Consider the following 17323-nt stretch of genomic DNA (forward strand, 5'->3'; position numbering starts at 1 on the left):
TAATTTGAAAAGTAATTATATATTATAGGCAGCTACAACATAAATGTAGTGAAGTTAGAAGTACAATATTTCCCTTTGAAATGTAGTGGTTCATAAGCTAAGAAAAAAAACAACATTAAAAGGAAATATTAATGCAAATAAAGTACCAGTATCTCAAAATCGTATTAGCACAAATGTACTTTCCACTACACAGGAGATCATAAGTGGTGTTTTGGTGCGGCAGTGGCTTAATGCAAGAGAAATTGTGTATGTGTATGAAATCATGAAAATGCTATTAGAAAATGAAGAAGAAATAGGGAAAGATGGACTAAAGTTGAGATCTAACCTAGAAGTTTGTCCAATGGCAGTAACACGACGTGACCACTAGTAGGCGTCCAAGTATTTCAACAGTAATAAACCCAGCAGGCTGGTTCATCTCTGTCTCCTCCTCGACTACAACCCCTACTTCCTGGATACGAGCTCAGAAAGAAAGTAAAAAAAAAACCCAGCCAGTTTGGATTTGTTATTATTATCTTACACAGTTCCCTTGTACCTGTAGCTTCAACACGCACGCAGACGAAACATTTCAGGGATAAATAGACTTTTTAATATCGCGAAAGTACCGATGATGACGTAAAGGACAAGGAAGGCGGAGGACGCAGAAGTCGCAGAGTGAGGTAAGTTAGTTCCCGAAACTGCAGACGGTTGCTAGATAGCTTGCTAGCTAGCGATTTAAATCGTTACGGTGTGATTGTTTTACGTTCTGGTGCATTTCATGTTGGCGGCTGGATGGTGGGTATGTTACTGAACAAAGACAATCTCAAAGTGAGTCGAATGTTAAACTCTGTGTGGTTGTCCAGTTTCCTTTCCCCCCAGAGCGCCACGTCACTGACCGACGGAGAAGTCAGTAAAAAAAAACCCACCCAGGGTTTAGGCCGAGCCCCCGCCCCCGCTCCGGACCAGGGATTAGACTGCCTCACTTTCAGCGTGCTGCTGTGTTGTTTTCTTACCGAGAAGGGGGCCGGTGGACAAGCTGCTCAAGATGACGGCGTCCAACTCGGGTCTTATAATGAACGTGGTGAACAGCATCGTCGGCGTCAGTGTGCTCACCATGCCCTTCTGCTTCAAACAGGTGGGTCACCTGCGGAGGCGCCGGTGTCACGGTGAAAGCCCTCCCCCAGAAACACGGGCCCCCCGTTTTAATGATGACCGTATTATTTACTCTAAGTAAAAGTAACAGTTTGCAGTTGAAATGTTACTGCAACAGAGGCAGTATAATAAGCTGTGCCGTAAATCTGTAGTTAGTCACCATGATGATGAAGCTAAGTCAAATATTTTGTATATAAAATCGAAATGTGAAACGTAACCGGCTGTGATAATAAATGTATTAGGGAAGAACGTGTCACATTTCCCTCTAAAGTGTAGTGCACCAGAAGAATAATGAAGCACAAAAATAGAAATACTCAAGTAAGTGCAGGTACCTTAACCAACTTTAGCACAGTGCTTGAATAAATGCACTTTGTCCCAACTTTTCCACTTTGAACATTAACTTGTATGACTATTATTCTGGATGGTGCAATGCAATTTTGGGTAATGTGTTTGTTTTACAGAGAGGCGTTTATAATATTTGATTTAGCCATGCTGAATTAAAGGTGCTGGAGAAAAAGTTAAAATTCCTTTCAGCATAACATACAACAATTCAACAGCACTGCAGAGCTGTCACGCGGCTCTCAGTCAATGTTTTATCACACATTTCACTGGAAGTTAATTGTTCTCTTCCTGTCATGGATTTAAACGATTTGCTTAACTCCTCTGGGACGATAAATGCTAGATCGTTTCAATGTATATAGATATATCTAATGTTGTGGATAGCCTGTACAAGGATCATGTAAGACCCTGTGCTTTTTTCTGTTTGATCATCGATGTGTGTATATTTGATATTTCATATAAAACTAGCAAATAAATTAACTTTTGGACTGGAGTTGTTGTAGTTTTGCAGACTAACTCGAGTCAAGATAGTGAAGATGCAATTTTTGACTTGTTAGCCAGGACATCAAGGTTACTTTCCACAGCGATGTTTGTATAACTCAAGAAAGATGATCTCACATTTTCTATTTCTGTTAGAAGAACAGATTTGAAGTCTGCAGACTATGAAAGTAAATATACACTGATGTATCTATTAACTCTTTGCCCTCACAGTGTGGGATAGTGCTGGGAACAATACTGCTGTTCTTCTGTTCCTGGATGACCCACCACTCTTGCATGTTCCTGGTGCACACGGCCAGCAACACCAAAAGAAGGACCTATGCTGGATTGGGTGGGTTTAAGTTCGCCATTGCTTGATGCCCTGCTGCTGCACACAGAGAAAACAACGAGACACGTGTGGGGAATTGTAGATAAGCATTGTTTTTATCTGAAGAGGCTATTTGAGGATGCTGTCACCTGCTTGTGTTCAGGTCGTTCACACACTGACATCATTCTCTCCTGTGCAGCCTTCCATGCTTACGGGAAACCGGGGAAAGCACTGGTGGAGATGAGGCAAGTTTCATTATTCAGCCAGAGCACAGATTTATTATGCTGTGTTTTAATTGTATGGTGACTTTACCTTTGAATATTCGGCCATTTGATGGGGATGGGGGATATGAATATTTAAAGGGAGAATATATAAATGTAAATACTAACTTCATTTTCAAAATTATGATAACAGTTGAGATTCCACCTGTCTCAAGGTATCCTCTCATTGTCCCTGCAGTATGATCGGGTTGATGTTGGGGACCTGTATTGCCTTCTACGTTGTCATCGCAGATTTGGGCTCAAATTTCTTCGCTCAGCTGTTGGGCTTACAGGTCTGAGATCATGACTTGTATAATTTATGCCGTTGTCTTTTAACTTTCGCAACACTGATTGGATAGAAATTATACATGTTACACACTATCCCCTGAAGGTGACTGGCAGTTTTCGCGTGGTGCTGCTGATCGCCGTGTCCCTGTTTATCGTGCTCCCACTGAGTCTGCAGAGGAACATGATGTCTTCCATCCAGTCCTTCTCCGCCATGGCTCTCATCTTCTACACCCTCTTCATGTTCACGGTGAGCACACCGTCACACAGACAGCCACACTCTGCACAGTGCATCTGAGTAGACCGCAATGGAAACTACTGTCTTGGCTCGGCTTACAAAGCTAAACAATCATAGTGCATGACGTAGAACCATCCTTCGGAAAAGTTAAAAAGCTATGCAGCACAGTATACAGTTCACAGTATTTCACAGTGCAGTGATATTCTCAAGTACTGAAATATGACATCTGGCTACAGTTAAAATGTGGTCAATATTTATGAAAATTGTAAATAGATTTTAAGACTTTCATATTATCATAGTTGTAAGATGGAGGGTGGATTAAAATATATACCAGACAAATGTACCGTAGCAATGGATATTTTTTTCCCTACAACATTTTTTGTGTATTTCCTTCATGTAGTTCCTCCAGTAGCATAGTACAAGTTATAGTACAGGTTTCTCATTTATCACGTCAGCAGCTCATTGACCTAAACCTTCTGTTCAAACCTGGAACTTGTTTGATTTATACTGTGTTGTTGTGTTCTGTGTTGATCCCTCATTTGCTCCTGTGTGCAGTACCATGTCTTCCCTACCAACATGATATGGTCTTGCTCCTCTTTTTTTATTTTTAAAGAGCAAATCCACACTTAATCATATCAGGCAGAAAACAATTGCTGCACAGCTCTTTAATTTAGGCTGAAACAAAACCTTTCCCCTGAGACGGAGAAACCACTGGGGAATTGGCCACAAGAGACATTTTAAGCACTGTAAGTGCAAAGTAAATGGTGGCCAGATGGTCAATTCCACCAAATCTCAAATTTTAGAACCGTTAGGGAATTATCTATCTGAACTTGCGTATTTAATACAAAAAGATTTGTTCTACTTGGTCTTATCTTAAGTGCAGCACAACATTCCCATTTGTACATACCTTTCGGATGCAGGGGGCTGGCAGGAAAAGTCCTGAGCAACATTTGTGGACATTTGCAAGAACGCAAATGTCCACAAATGGAAAAGTTCAGGAAAATGTCGGACTTCAGCCTATGTCTCAGAGACCTGAGAAGGATGTTGCACCTCTAGTTACACCACAATCAGTCCAAGTTTAAGACTGTTTAATATAAAATGGGGTTTTTTTTCAGTTAAAAACATTCTCTTCTCATTAAAAGATACATTTTGGACAGAGGTGCAGCAAAAAAGCTTACAACCGTAAACAAGTCCAGCAGCAGTTTTCTGCCTCACGTGGTTCAGCTCATTTACTCTTCAAATGTGCACAAACATAGTCAGTGTGTGCGTGTGGCTCTGTTTTACCGACCCATAGTTCTCCTCCCACAGACATCACACTACTGTTGACTGTGCCTTTTTATGATTTTTATGATGTGACTTTTAGTTCCGCAGCATGGCGATAACACGGAGCAGTTGTGTGGTGTGTGTCTGGTTTTAGATCCAGGCCTGGTCCGGCCTGGCCCAGTCCAGACCCCTGACCCTCTAACAGTGATGTATCTCCTTTCCTCCCTCCTTTCATCCTACCCTTCATTTCTCTCTCACTTTTCCCTCTGCTCATTGCACTTCTTTACTTTTTCCTCATCTTCCTCTTTCCCCCCCTCGTATCCTCCTGCTTCTCCACACTCCCCTGTATTACCTCCTCTCCTCCTCTACACCCGTGTTTGCTCCCCTCTGTCCCGCTGCTGTTTCTGCTGCTGGTGCTGTAGATAGTGTTGTCGTCTCTGCGCTACGGCATAATCTCGGGCTCCTGGGTGGAGCGGGTTCACCTGTGGCGCTTCAAGGGCGTCATTCAGTGCCTGCCCATTATCGCCACAACCTTCTGCTGTCACCCGTAAGTAAACCCTGGAAACCACCCCCACAATAACTCCACTGTCAGGGCAGTGGGGCGAAGCCCAATGTGTACCTTGCAAATTTACGCTCCTTAAATTCCCCTCCCACTTACCTGAACCCTTTCGTCCACTCTTATCAATCATCCCCATTTTTCACCATTAATTCGGGTTTGGTCTGAGCCATTTCAGCTCCGAGTGTGTCGTGTGTTTGTGTGTGTGTCGGTGTGTTTTTGGTGGAAGTAGCAATGAGGTTGGGGAAGTTTTATCTTTGCTGCTATCCCACCACAGCTCCAGATCCAGGATGAGCAGCCTGGGTCTGGGAGTAGAGGCTTTTACGGAGTGTCCTGCTGTCCTTTGGGACTTTATCAGGCAATTAAAGGAGCAAGATGTTGGAAACACATGCTGATCGAAAACCTGTGGTTTATTGTGTCAGATTACCCTCTCATGTGCATTTATTTATTTTAATTTATAATTCCACTGTTATTCATCACCCACGTCACTCAATCTTTTTCAGCTACGACAGGTTTTTGGTTCAGTATGGGATTTCCTGTCATATCCCTTTCCTTCTCTTCATTTCCTCTGGTTTCCTCTCCTCGTTCATTACTTTTACTATCTGTCTGTGAGCTGTCAGCATGGGTGCAGCCCTTCATCTCTTCCTCATGCGCCCCCCCCTTGTCTTCATTTGGTTCGGGCTGTAACCCCCCCCCCCCCCCTCCTTCCCCTCAGATGGTGCTATCCTCGTTCAAACATGGGCTGCTCAGCGGCTGGTGGCTAGGGCAGGTCAATATGGTGCGCTGGGAGGGTGTGTTTCGCTGCCTCCCAATCTGTGGGATGGCCTTCGCCTGTCAGTCGTAAGTACTCCTACCCCCCACCCCCACAAGACCGTGTAATGAAACTTATGACAAATAAGACTAGAAATAATCAAAGAGCTGAAATTCATAGACTAAGAATGGTAGTAGTCCTTATGTGCTGGATAATTCCTGAAATTTGGGCTTCACCACTAAATGAATCCTTCATTTCTGCATGTAAAAAATGATAAACTGTCTCAATATGTGCATGAATGCTTATATCATTGTAGTTAGTAAAAAAAATAGAAAAAGGCGAGGCTGCTTATTTTACTAATGTGATTTTCACATTTGGCTCACCTGTTTCTGCTCCACCGTTTGGTCTGACCTCTCGAGACTCAACCTGGCACTTCATCCGCTTGTTGTCCACGTTGCTGCATTTGTTTTGATCTGATGTGATGAGAATGAAGCTCAATGTGGCAGTTAAGGAAAGCAAACACGTGTTGGAAAACGGTGCTATTCAGATGTCAAGTTGAATTTATGAGTCACACAAACTGTCTAGTAGAACTTGCAGCAAGAAAAATAGACCAAAAGTTAACAAATTGATAATCCTAGTTGATAACCATAACCCTTTGACCAGACTTTAAGTTTTTTGTTTGTTTTTAAAATTTTCAATCAGGTTTCTGATTTGAAACTGAAGTTCACAAAATATACAGTAGGGTCCAAAAGTCTGAGACAACTTTAAAGTGGACACTGCACATGGATGCAGACCTAGCTAGCAAATACTTAACATTCATATTAAAAAAATAATGTTCCCATACAGTAAGAGAGTTTTCACATCCCCTTAACTTTCCACACAGCGACGTCAGAGATCACACTATAACATCGTCGTCTGTGGAAATTCTCATCCTCCAGGTCATAGTTTTCCAAAAGGGCGTTGAATCAAGGGCGACTTTACATGGTTGTAGAGGCTTGTTCATGTCACTTCTCACAGCTAAATTGTAAACTGGTCGCATTTATATTGAGCTTTTTTAGTCTTACCGACCTCTCAAAACGCTCTAAAGTCCGCGATTCACCAACACAAAACACTCACACCGATGGTACGACCCTTTTTTTTCTTCCTGCCTAGCAACAGCTGCCCTCAGTGGCTGTGTCATCATATTCATTTATTTCCCCATCTTCATTCACCCGCATGCTTCGTCGCTGCCTCTCTTGTCCTGTCCTCTACGCTTTAGTGCCTGCTCTGGTGTTGCAGTGAGTCAGAGTGCACAAAGTCTTGCCTTGGATTTGAATGCAGCACAGGGGAAGGATGGTGGAAGTGTTGTGGTGAGGTCATTAGGGGCCAGATGTGTGGGGGTGGTGGTAAATGGGTTTGTTTGTGTGAGATTGAGTGAGGGAAGTGGCAGGAGTGGGTGACTGTAGGATTGAGACTGACACAAGACTTAAATTAATGTAAATGCACAAAGCCAACATAACATTATGGTATGTCGGACGTGTTCATTAGCAAGTGAGGTGTGCCCGAGCTAGAAGAAGAAAGTGTGCACTTGCATGTGTGTTTATGCATGTGCGTGTGTGTTGTGTGCTGGTTCCCACTTGTGCTGCTGAGTGATATTTGGCAGGGTGATTTCTTGGCCTGTGGTCAGGCCGAGCGAGGCAAGCGCTCCGTCGGGCGGCAGGCGACTCAAGCCAAACCACTAATCAACACATTGGCCGGCCGCCATCTTACAGACACACACTGATGTATTCACAGGCTGATTAAACAGCTCTCAGCACATTGGATTTTTATTACATTCATGAAATGTGTTTACTTTCAGTTAAAACATTACTTAACATCACCATTATGATGGGATGGGAGCTGGCCCTGTTGCTTTTTGGCTGCGTGTTTGAATTGCGAGGAGCCGTTAGCTCATAATCGAAGGACATAAGAAAAACATGTGCGGTGAAAATGTCCCTCTGTGACGCTACTGTCAGCATGCTTTCAACTCCAAGTTAATGATACTATCTACGGCACACACTCAAGCCCTCGCGCACACATACACACACACACACACACACACACACATATTCACTTTAAAGAGCCTCTCTGTCATATTTCCTCTGTTTTAAAGGGCAGCTTTAAAGCAAATAAAAACACATTAGCCTCGGAGTCAGGACTATTGGGTGACCATTAGATGCTTCAGCTTCCCACTAACAATATGGTGTTTTATTTAACCTTAGCTCTGAGATTTACTGGTTTGCGGATTAAACAAGCATCAAGGAATAGCACCACGGGACAGTGCTTGCTCATAAAACCAGAGTGTGTGAAAGAGAGACAGGCAAAAGAGAACGGGAGGTAGAAAAAGTTATGGTTTCTTGCTCTGTCTCTCTTTCTCTCTCTTTCTCATTTCTTCTCTCTCTTTCTTCCTTTCACTTATAAATAAGAGAGAGAGAGGGGAGGCGAGCATTAAGAGTCTGCCAGGAAAGTTTATAATGCTCTAAAACCTGCCAGGCCCTCGCTGTTACATATAAAGCCTGTAAATTCACTGGTTAATGTGACGACGGTCGCCTTCACATCGCCACACTCTCATAGCACAGAAGAAGAGAAAATGACAGAGAGAGAGAGAGACACTTGCCTACTGTCACCCATTCTCTGTGTCACACACACATTCACACTTCTTACTTTTATCCCCCCACTCCCATGACATTACTTCCATTTACTGCCACTATGACAATCATGCTGCAAATAAACAATCGGAAGCATAATTTTGTTTTTCTTTGTTTTGTTAACTGAAATAATATGGAGAAAATCCACATGCTGAAAAACTTGCATTCATGTGCCTGTCAGACTGACCTACAGACACATAACATTTTCTTTTCTACAAGCATCTTGCTTATGTCTGGTTGAATGGATTTAGGGGGGCAGATAATAATCTGTATAAATTGCAAATATCCACATCAGCAGTTGTGATTTAACAATCAGTCAAACAGGAGATCTGACGGCAGCTAAGTAGACAATACAGATTTTAATTTAATGTTACTCATGACTGCCTTACATTGTTAAAACTCTAATGGGCTAAACAAAAAAAAAAGCAAAAAGAAATCACTTCTCTGAGTAGAAGACTGACAAGGACATGAGGACGGTGATGCATCGTTTGATTATTGAGTGGCACAAATGGGCCTCCATATGGCTGCTCATTAAAGAAAATCTAAAGAGCAGTTTCCTCGACCAGATTTTAAGGCAAGTAGCTATGTAGACCATGACCGAGCAGCTTTTTGAACAGAAAAAAACACAACTCTGTCGATTCATGTCGCATCTATTGGACTACTTCCCCTGTCCCTCCCTCCAGATTTAGATTTTTGATGATATGGTTGCAAAAATCAAAGCTGCCAAAAAGTCGTACGTCTGATAATGCAGACAGCACATGAATGCACGACAGCAGCACCAGTGCGTTGATGTGTAATGCGGCATGAAGGGCTTGTTTTTGGGCTGCTTGTCTCTCACAGGCAGGTGCTGCCGACGTACGACAGCCTGGACGAGCCGTCAGTCAAACGCATGAGCACCATCTTCACCTCGGCCCTCAATGTAGTCACCATCTTCTACATCACCGTGAGTGGAGAGGCCACCGCCATTCACACCGGTCACGTTTGTCTCTGTCGGTGTTGTCGCATGGAAACCTCTGGATTTTGTGACGTTATCTTTTTCAGGCATTTTCAAGTCACAACCTAAAAGGTTTGTGTGTTTCTGTTACACAGGACACACTCTTTTTTTTGTGACATTTCCATGAGACAACACAGCAGATGTCTAATGCATGTGTATACAGTTTCCGTTTGAAAAAAATTTAAACTTAAATGAAAAGAGAGACTATTCAATCATTTCTCTGCCCCCCCCCCCATTTTGTGTTTGCCGCCCACCACTTCCCTCCAAAATAGGTGGGGTTCTTTGGCTATGTCAGCTTCACAGATAACATCGCGGGCAACGTGTTGATGAACTTCCCCTCAAACCTGGTGACAGAAATGATCCGCGTGGGCTTTATGATGTCTGTGGCCGTAGGATTCCCAATGATGATCTTGCCTTGCCGTCAGGCCATCAACACCATGCTTTTTGAGCAGCAGGTCAGCTTAAATACTGTTTATACATGTATATGTGTAGGGTGTAAAAAAAAAAAAGGACCAGGACTCAACTAAAATCTGTATTAATTTTAATAAGTAATTGTAATCTTGATTTCACATTTTAACTCATTACAGTGTAAGTAGCAGGCACTCAAATCCCGTCTGTTGTGTAGTATGTCATAAAGTTATAAAGTGTTGAAAGGTGTTGCTCTGTATTAACAGAGCATACTAGAAATTATGTTGTGGATCTTTTTATCATATCCACATGTGAGTACAGGCAAAAAAACCACATCTGACTTTTTAAAATCCTATGACATGAACTATTTCCTGTCTACAAGCTGTGCTGTGTGTATCATCATGACACCAAAATTGTGCCCTGGGGAGAAAAAAAAATTCAAATCGTATTGCAAATTTGAGATTGGTTACACTAACCGCTAGATTTTTTTTTTCTTTGCTTTTTTTCTCTCTCTCATTTTTCTGTTTTTGTCTCACAGCAGAAGGATGGGACGTTCGCTGCCGGGGGATACATGCCTCCTCTGCGCTTCAAGATGATCACCCTCTGCATTGTGTTTGGTACCATGCTGGGAGGCATTCTCATCCCCAACGGTACATTGTGTGTGTGTGTGTGCGTGTGTGTGCGTGTGTACATGTGCGTGTGTAGGAGGGAACAGTCGCCCATGGATTGAATGAATTAAAATTGCGTGCGCGTTCATATGTGTGCCACTCATTGGCTGGAGGTCTGTAAGGTGCATGTGTTCCTGTATGTGGGCGGAGTAGCTGGGGAGCTTTACGACATGTGTGAATGTGACTTTACGAGTCAGTGACTGTCACACTCTAACACAGTCCTTAAATCAGGGCCCTAACTTTTATCTCCTTTAAGACGGGGCCGACGGGAAGATGGGGCTGTTATTCTCCCAGACTCCCCTCTCTCTCTGTCTCTCTCATACACACACACACAAACACACACACACACAGACACACGGACCAAACCAACGTACACACCTATACTGCTCTCTGGTTCTTTGAGTTTTTCTGTGACTCTCACAAAATGGTGGAGATGTAAAGGTTAGCATGAGTTTATGTTTTATTCATCCTTTTATATGGTTGCTGTTTGTTGAACTTTTGATTGGGAAGACACACACACACACACACACACACACACACACAATGGGTCTGGACAGCGCTTTGTGTGTCTAATCAGACTAATAGACTGAGGAGAAGAGAGTTAAGGACCCTGGGGAGAATGGACAGTAAATCTGAGTGAGACAATATGGTGTCCGTCCTCTGGATGAACGATGGGTTTCCAGGCCCCATGCCCAACCAGCTCGGTCTACAGAGACAGGGGTGCGGGGGCAGGGCTTGCCGCTGCCAGGAGCGGGGCTCCATGTATGTGGAGCGTGCATGGTTCTGAGCGAGCGCTGGTTGGCAGAGGCGGTTATCAATGGATCTAGCAATAACAAACATAGATTGGGAGAATAGCTTTGGGTAATTTGGCAAAATAGAAATGGAATCTAAACTGTGAACCACAACCCCCCTCCCCCCGAATTTCAATCAGATAAGCTTGGATCATCACGTTCAGCTAATAATGTCACCTGTTTATCCTTTTAATTTTTTGTCAGAATTTCAGTTGTTTATTTTATCTGATAAATGCAGAAGTACCACCCTGGGCAAAAGTACCCCTGGTTGGGAATCACTGCTCTATAGGACAACAAGATAACTGCCGTGCGTATCTTTCCCTTATCTTACATTAGTGGAAACCATTCTGGGTCTGACTGGAGCCACCATGGGCAGTCTCATCTGCTTCATATGCCCAGCTCTCATCTATAGGAAAATCCAGAAGAATGGCTTCATCGCTCAGGTTGTCAGAACTTGCACATTTCTAATGATGTTCTCATTGAAAATATATAAGTGTATTCACTCTGTCTGACATTTTGTGCTTCTCCACTCTCTTTCCTGTAGCTGGTGCTTTTGGTGGGACTGGGCATCCTGCTGATCAGCACACTTACCACTCTCTCCATTTCGGCAAGGAGCCCTGGCACCAGAGTCCAAGTCCCTTCTCCTGCAGCACCTAAGAAGATCCCGCTGCTACCGGACGCCCATGAACTGCACGGTAAAGATCCAAGACGTACTAATGTCTGGCAACCACTTACCTACTTGATGGACTGTAAATGAAAGTAGTTTAACAATGAGCCATGGAAACATTTACCTCATTGGGCCGGAGAAGGGCTTGTTTTCCATGTCTGAAATTGGAAAACAGTGCTGTATGTAATTATTGTATGCAAAAGGCCCCAGTGGCACAAGAGATATGTTTGTATTTTTGTTTATTTATTGTCAAAGTCGTGGACTGACTGCAACACCGTAAAACGGCAAAATAAAGAGAATATGAGTCGGTAGCAAACGGCCAGTGAAGCTAAAACAAAAAAGCACAAAGCCACACGGAAAGAAAGGATTTCTTTTCATCTCTGTGAGAACAAAAGACTGAGGCAGACGGGGTGATAGACAGACAGGCAGGGCGAGGAGATAACCTCTTGATAATATCAGAGAGCAGCGCTGTGTGCTTGACATTGATGGAGCAAGAGTGATGCCCTTCAAACTCCACTACCACTGTTCATTTCTGCTTCCAACCCCTTCCCCTCAAAATACATTGTCTGCACCCTCCCCCTGTTAACCCTCTTCTCTCTCTAACTCATTTGATGTACTGCACCAAGTGATTCCATCCTGCCATCTGTAGCGTTTGCTGCCACCTGGTGGATCCTACCCGTCAGTAATAATCAGCATCGTATTGGTGCTCCTAGTCTATGTGAGATATTCCAGGGTGTTAATTTGTTTTAATGCCAGCAGTTAATGTGTACAATTAACACCACTGTACAGGGAAATAAAGAGTACATTTCAGAGCTCTTGATTACTCTAATGCATTACAATAAAGTAATTTTAAAAAGTGGTGGAATAAACAAGATGACACATTTATGGTTTCTCTATGTAGTCGCAATAATGTGTCTCATATTTTTGAGACTGTGTGAGAAATGATTGCAAAGATAAATAGAAAGACTTTCTCGGAACAGTGTTAAAGAAGAGACAGAAAGAAAAAAACAAACGTGAGAACTACATTTTATAGTTGTATAAATCTGTTATTTAGTGACTTATGTGGTTTGTGTGTTTGCATGCAGACAATCCTGCAAACAAGAAGCCAGTGGAAATAGAGAAGCCGGACCTCCCAGCTGTGGCGTTGGTAGACCCTGTGGAGAGGGGCCAGGCCGAGCCCCCCCAGATTAAAGGACCAGTGGAATTACCTGAGGGGAAGAAGGGGGAAGAGGTGCAGTTGGACCGTCCTGATGCTGGTAAGGAAAGTGCATCAAACCTGGAATATTCACTTTATCTTGTATGAAATGTGTAGAATCCATGAGGTTTTTCTCTGTTTGCTCAGGTGTCGCGGTGCCAGAGGGAGAGGCCCATCGCCACGAACCACCCATCCCTCATGATGAGGTCAAAATAGAGACAAGGAAGGAGGAAGAGAAACAGAACGTTGGAGGAGAAGAGGAAGAACCCCAAAGAGAGGGAGAGCACGGTGTAGGGGACCCTGTGAAGATAGAGGACAAAAAAGATGAAGAGAACCCGAAGCCTGCAGAGGCTGTTGTGCGGAAAGAGGAAGTGGATTTGGGAGGAGGTGAAGTCCTGTCCAATGAGCTGCTAGGGAACCAGGTGGCAGAAGAAGGCAAAAAGCAGGTCGTCGCTCCTCCAAAGGAAGGGGAGAATTTCGATCCTCTGGCAGGGAACGCAGGCGTGGTGGCCAATCAGGCCGCAGTGGTAAAAGTGGGCAAAGCTCCAGATGCTGCAGGGAAACGTGCGTATTTTTTTCATTGTCCTTGCTTTGGAAGGCAATTGGGATGCACTATCAATAATGACCTTGTGATATTTGGTCCTTCTTCAGCTCCGCTTCCTGAAGGAGAGCAACGTCCTGCTGCAGATGATGCTCCAGCTGCAGACAGCAAAGACACAGCAGATGAAAAGATGGAGGGTAAGAGGGTAGACAATATCTACTAGAATTTACTTTGGACAAATCCAGATTTAACAACCTGCACTGCAGGACAACTTTGGTATTTGATGATAATGTTTTTTTTATTTATATTCTGACTGGATCTAATCTTGTCCAAAATACAGCTGCATAAAAATATTTCCATCCAGCTTGGGGGGAAAAAAGTGAGGTTGGTGCAGTGTACTTTGCAGAAAGCCCTAATGTGGTTGTCTTCAATTATTTATTAATTTTGGGGGGTGGGGGGGTTGTAGGAATTCAAATACAAGAGAAAGGGGCAGGTTGTGAGAGGGTGCACAAAAGAATAAATTACAATCAAATAATGTCATCACAGGCTGGTATTGATTATGAAGGTCGGGTGGGTGGCTACAGGTGGGTCTTTCAACTTTAACTGCCTAATTCAGGCGCTATTATTATATACTTTAAATTGTTTCGCTGCATGCTGTTCGTGCCCCTGTCTCTTTTCCTCATCCTGCTCTGCTTTTTTTTCTCATGAAATGTCATCTTTTGTGTTCAGTTCTTGCGTACTTCAAGCCTCTTTTTGGAGGTACACATGGAGTATAACAGAGCAGTGGTGTCTTTCTTTTACTCCTTGACCTGACTTGGTACTCTCAGCAGTCCTTGTTGGCTTTTGTTGACTCTTTCTCTGTTGTTTACTTTTGCCCTTTCTCTCTCTCCTTCTCCATCTATTCCCCTTTTTTTCTGTCTTTTTCTGCCGGATTCCTATCACAGTGATAAAAAAGTTGGTTGCAGGTATGAATTCCCTCTTGCCTTTTCTTTGTCTACCTTGGCCTATCATTCAAATGTTCTGTTATTCAGTCAATGGAACATTTATCCATTAATTTATATTTATATATCCATACAGTACATATGGTAATTTGTGTTTTTGTCATATAACTAAATAATACACCAGTGTAGAAGTCCCCTCACTTCTTAACATAGATTGTGTGTCCACAGCTGCCCATTACTGCCTTTTCCAGTTAATGTGATCTAGAGACGTGTTTGAATGAATCCATGAATAATGGATTATTGTGTGTTTCCTCTCTTGCATAGATCCTGGCCCTACATCAGCCTAACCAAGCTTTTCAGATCCCTAGCCAGTGCATATTTCTCAGTTCAGCGTGTGACTTTTCTTTTATTCAACATTTCTGTCTCCATGTAGAGGGCCAGCTCGACCATGCCGTGCTACTGCAGGTGATTAAGGAGCAGCAAGAGCAGCAGAAGAGACTTCTAGACCAGCAGGAAAAGCTCCTGGCCGTCATAGAGGAACAACACAAAGAAATCCACCAGAAACAACCCGCCGGTGCGCATTCACGTGACTTTTTTTCTAGATATTAGAGCCGGAGAGTGACGAGAGTAAAGACAGAGTGCTTATATCTTATAGGTGCTGCTGAAGGGGAGGCGGAGAAAGGCATCCAGGAGCATTTGGAGGTGATGGAAGGTGGCGCAGCAAAGTCCAAAGACTCTGGGCCGGCCCCCGACCATCAGCAGCCCAAGGAGGCAGCAGGAGGTGAAGCTGGAGCTCCTCAGGGTGGAGTGGTTGGGCCTCTTGCTGTGGCCCAGAATCAAGCTCAGGCTGTGGAGAAAGTGTCCGGCACATCTAAAGAAGCTGGTCCAGCTGCTTACAAGGAGGATGTCCATGTTGTACCAGGAGGAGAATCTCATAAACATATTGAGTTGGGAGCGAGGGGTGTGCCACTGGGAAAGAAAAGACCTGATGAGCATCCGCCTGTGCCTCAGCCTGTTCAAAAGGTAGCTCAACCTATAGATGAAGAAAGAAGCCAACACAATGAATACCAAAAAATTGAAAATGCTAAACAGAAAGAGGTTAAGGCAAGACTGGAAAACAAAGACAGGGAGGACTCAGAGAAGGAACGAGTAGATCAAGAAATAATTGAGAAAGAAGTGCAGGCAAGGCTGGAAAAAGAACGACTGATCAAAGAGCAGCAGTTGGAGAAGGAAAGAGTAGAGAGAGAAAGAGTGGAGAAAGAAGTGCAGGCAATGGTAGAAAAGGAACGACTGGAAAGGGAGAAAAGGGAGAGGCTGGCCAGAGAAGAGGAGCTAGAGAAACACAGAGCAGAAAGAGAGAAACTGGCACAGCAGGAAGCTGCAGAAGAGAGACTCCAGCAGGAGCTGCGGAAAACAGACAATGAAATACATGAGAGAGCGAGGAAAGAGAAGGAGGCAGGGGAGGCTCGGGAGAGGCTGGCCCAGCTGAAGCGGGTCATAGAAAGCCAAAAAGCTGAAAAGGCAGCACAGGGGGCTGATAGAGACGGCGAAGCTTTGAAGAGTGGAGGACGAGACCTCAAAGAGAAAGATGTTTCTGAGGCACGCCCCGGAGAAGGTGAGGAAGACGGAGCTGTCAAAGCCGAGGCTCACCCCCAGGGCTCCCACGAGAAAGCCAGGGACCAGGGAGAGATGGATCTAAGGCGGAGGCGTAGGGCAGTTGGACCCAAAGAGGCTGGGGTGCCCCCAGAGGAGGCCGGGGTGGCCAGGGGGGTGCCTGGCCTGGAGCCCCTGCTGAAGCTGGGGGGCTCAAACCTGCACGCGGCCCTGGAGGAGCAGCTACTGGCCGGGGCAATGGTGCACTCGAGGCAGATTAAACAGGCCTCAGAGGACAAGGGGGAGAAATAACTCACATCAGACAAACACAGCATCTCATGTAATGGTCAGACACCAAGCTCACACATGCTGGTTTACCTGCAGGACCTTCTGATGCTGTGGACCATGATACCGCTGCCTTACATTCTCTCTGTACACTGTGGACAAAGAAATAGTTTCTTCTTGTGTCATCTGAAAATAACCCAAAGTCTTTATTAAGAGAGAAAAGTGTATATAAATATTAACTTATTTTCATCTTGTGGCGGAGAATTCTGAGGGATTAATTGTTGAAATGTATATAAATCTATGCAAATACCATGTTGTATGGAGTGTTTTGACAATGCAAAATTATAGTTTGTATGTGTATCATCATACATGTTTGAGTTTTTCCTCAGAGTTCTGGTCAATTTGTGTTTATCCATGACTCTAAGATGTAAATATTGTAAATCTGTTGTGATCACTATTTGGCCCTTTCGTTTTGCCTAAGTTTCAAATGAAAGTCCCCGAATTCAACCTCATGCTGGAGCTACAAGGTGCACAGTGAAACCTTACTCTTTGACCAACTGGATTATTAAGCAGCTTGATCGAGACTATCTGGATCATTGGTTCCCATATTCCATCTATTCCTTTTTTTTATTCATTAGTGCCTTCTTATCCATATGCTGCAGTAGTGATGCTTCTTAAGTCATTTGTGGTCTTCGTCTTCTTGACCCCTCTTACTGTAAATGCTGCACTATTTTTATTTTGATATGCAAGATTTGTACATTTTGTTCAGGAAAGTAATCCAACTTTTCTGAAAAATTCCTCCATTTCCGTCATTTCGTACTTCAACCCTCGTTGGACCTTTGCTTTGTACAAGAGGCTATCTGACTATTTTTCTATGTGCAATGTATTTTGGTACAGGCTGGTGATGTGTATGAATAAAGTATCTATTTCGACCTTGTGCGTTGGTGTT

The 17323-nt window shown here is 43.7% G+C and overlaps 1 protein-coding gene across 4 annotated transcripts; it reads left to right on the plus strand.

The window, feature by feature from the left end:
- The first annotated feature begins 433 nt into the window (after positions 1-433).
- Positions 434-17306, plus strand: slc38a10 (solute carrier family 38 member 10). 4 transcript variants are annotated; one of them, XM_035612020.2, is made up of 17 exons: positions 434-656; positions 840-1111; positions 2179-2296; positions 2472-2517; positions 2732-2825; positions 2924-3067; positions 4741-4865; positions 9132-9234; positions 9558-9740; positions 10232-10343; positions 11489-11595; positions 11697-11847; positions 12905-13075; positions 13162-13578; positions 13666-13752; positions 14930-15070; positions 15152-17306. In XM_035612020.2, the coding sequence occupies exons 2-17, from the start codon at positions 1022-1024 to the stop codon at positions 16399-16401; spliced, it is 3339 nt and encodes a 1112-aa protein (XP_035467913.1). In that variant the 5' UTR covers positions 434-656; positions 840-1021; the 3' UTR covers positions 16402-17306. The 4 variants fall into 4 exon arrangements, with proteins under 4 accessions (XP_035467913.1, XP_035467912.1, XP_035467914.1 ...); XM_035612019.2 differs by lacking the exon at positions 4741-4865 and adding an exon at positions 5590-5714; XM_035612021.2 differs by lacking the exon at positions 4741-4865 and adding an exon at positions 5590-5714 and having other exon boundaries at positions 15164-17306.
- Positions 17307-17323: the final 17 nt, after the last annotated feature.

This window comes from Scophthalmus maximus, chromosome 16 (genome assembly GCF_022379125.1).
Source record: "Scophthalmus maximus strain ysfricsl-2021 chromosome 16, ASM2237912v1, whole genome shotgun sequence".
NCBI classification, from domain to species: domain Eukaryota; kingdom Metazoa; phylum Chordata; class Actinopteri; order Pleuronectiformes; family Scophthalmidae; genus Scophthalmus; species Scophthalmus maximus.

Coding starts and splice junctions, on each gene's coding strand:
- slc38a10 (XM_035612020.2), top strand. CDS start 1,022: ATGACGGCGTCCAACTCGGGTCTTATAATGAACGTGGTGAACAGCATC. Junction 13,579..13,665: donor TCCAGATGCTGCAGGGAAAC/GTGCGTATTTTT, acceptor GTCCTTCTTCAG/CTCCGCTTCCTGAAGGAGAG. Junction 13,753..14,929: donor AGCAGATGAAAAGATGGAGG/GTAAGAGGGTAG, acceptor GTCTCCATGTAG/AGGGCCAGCTCGACCATGCC.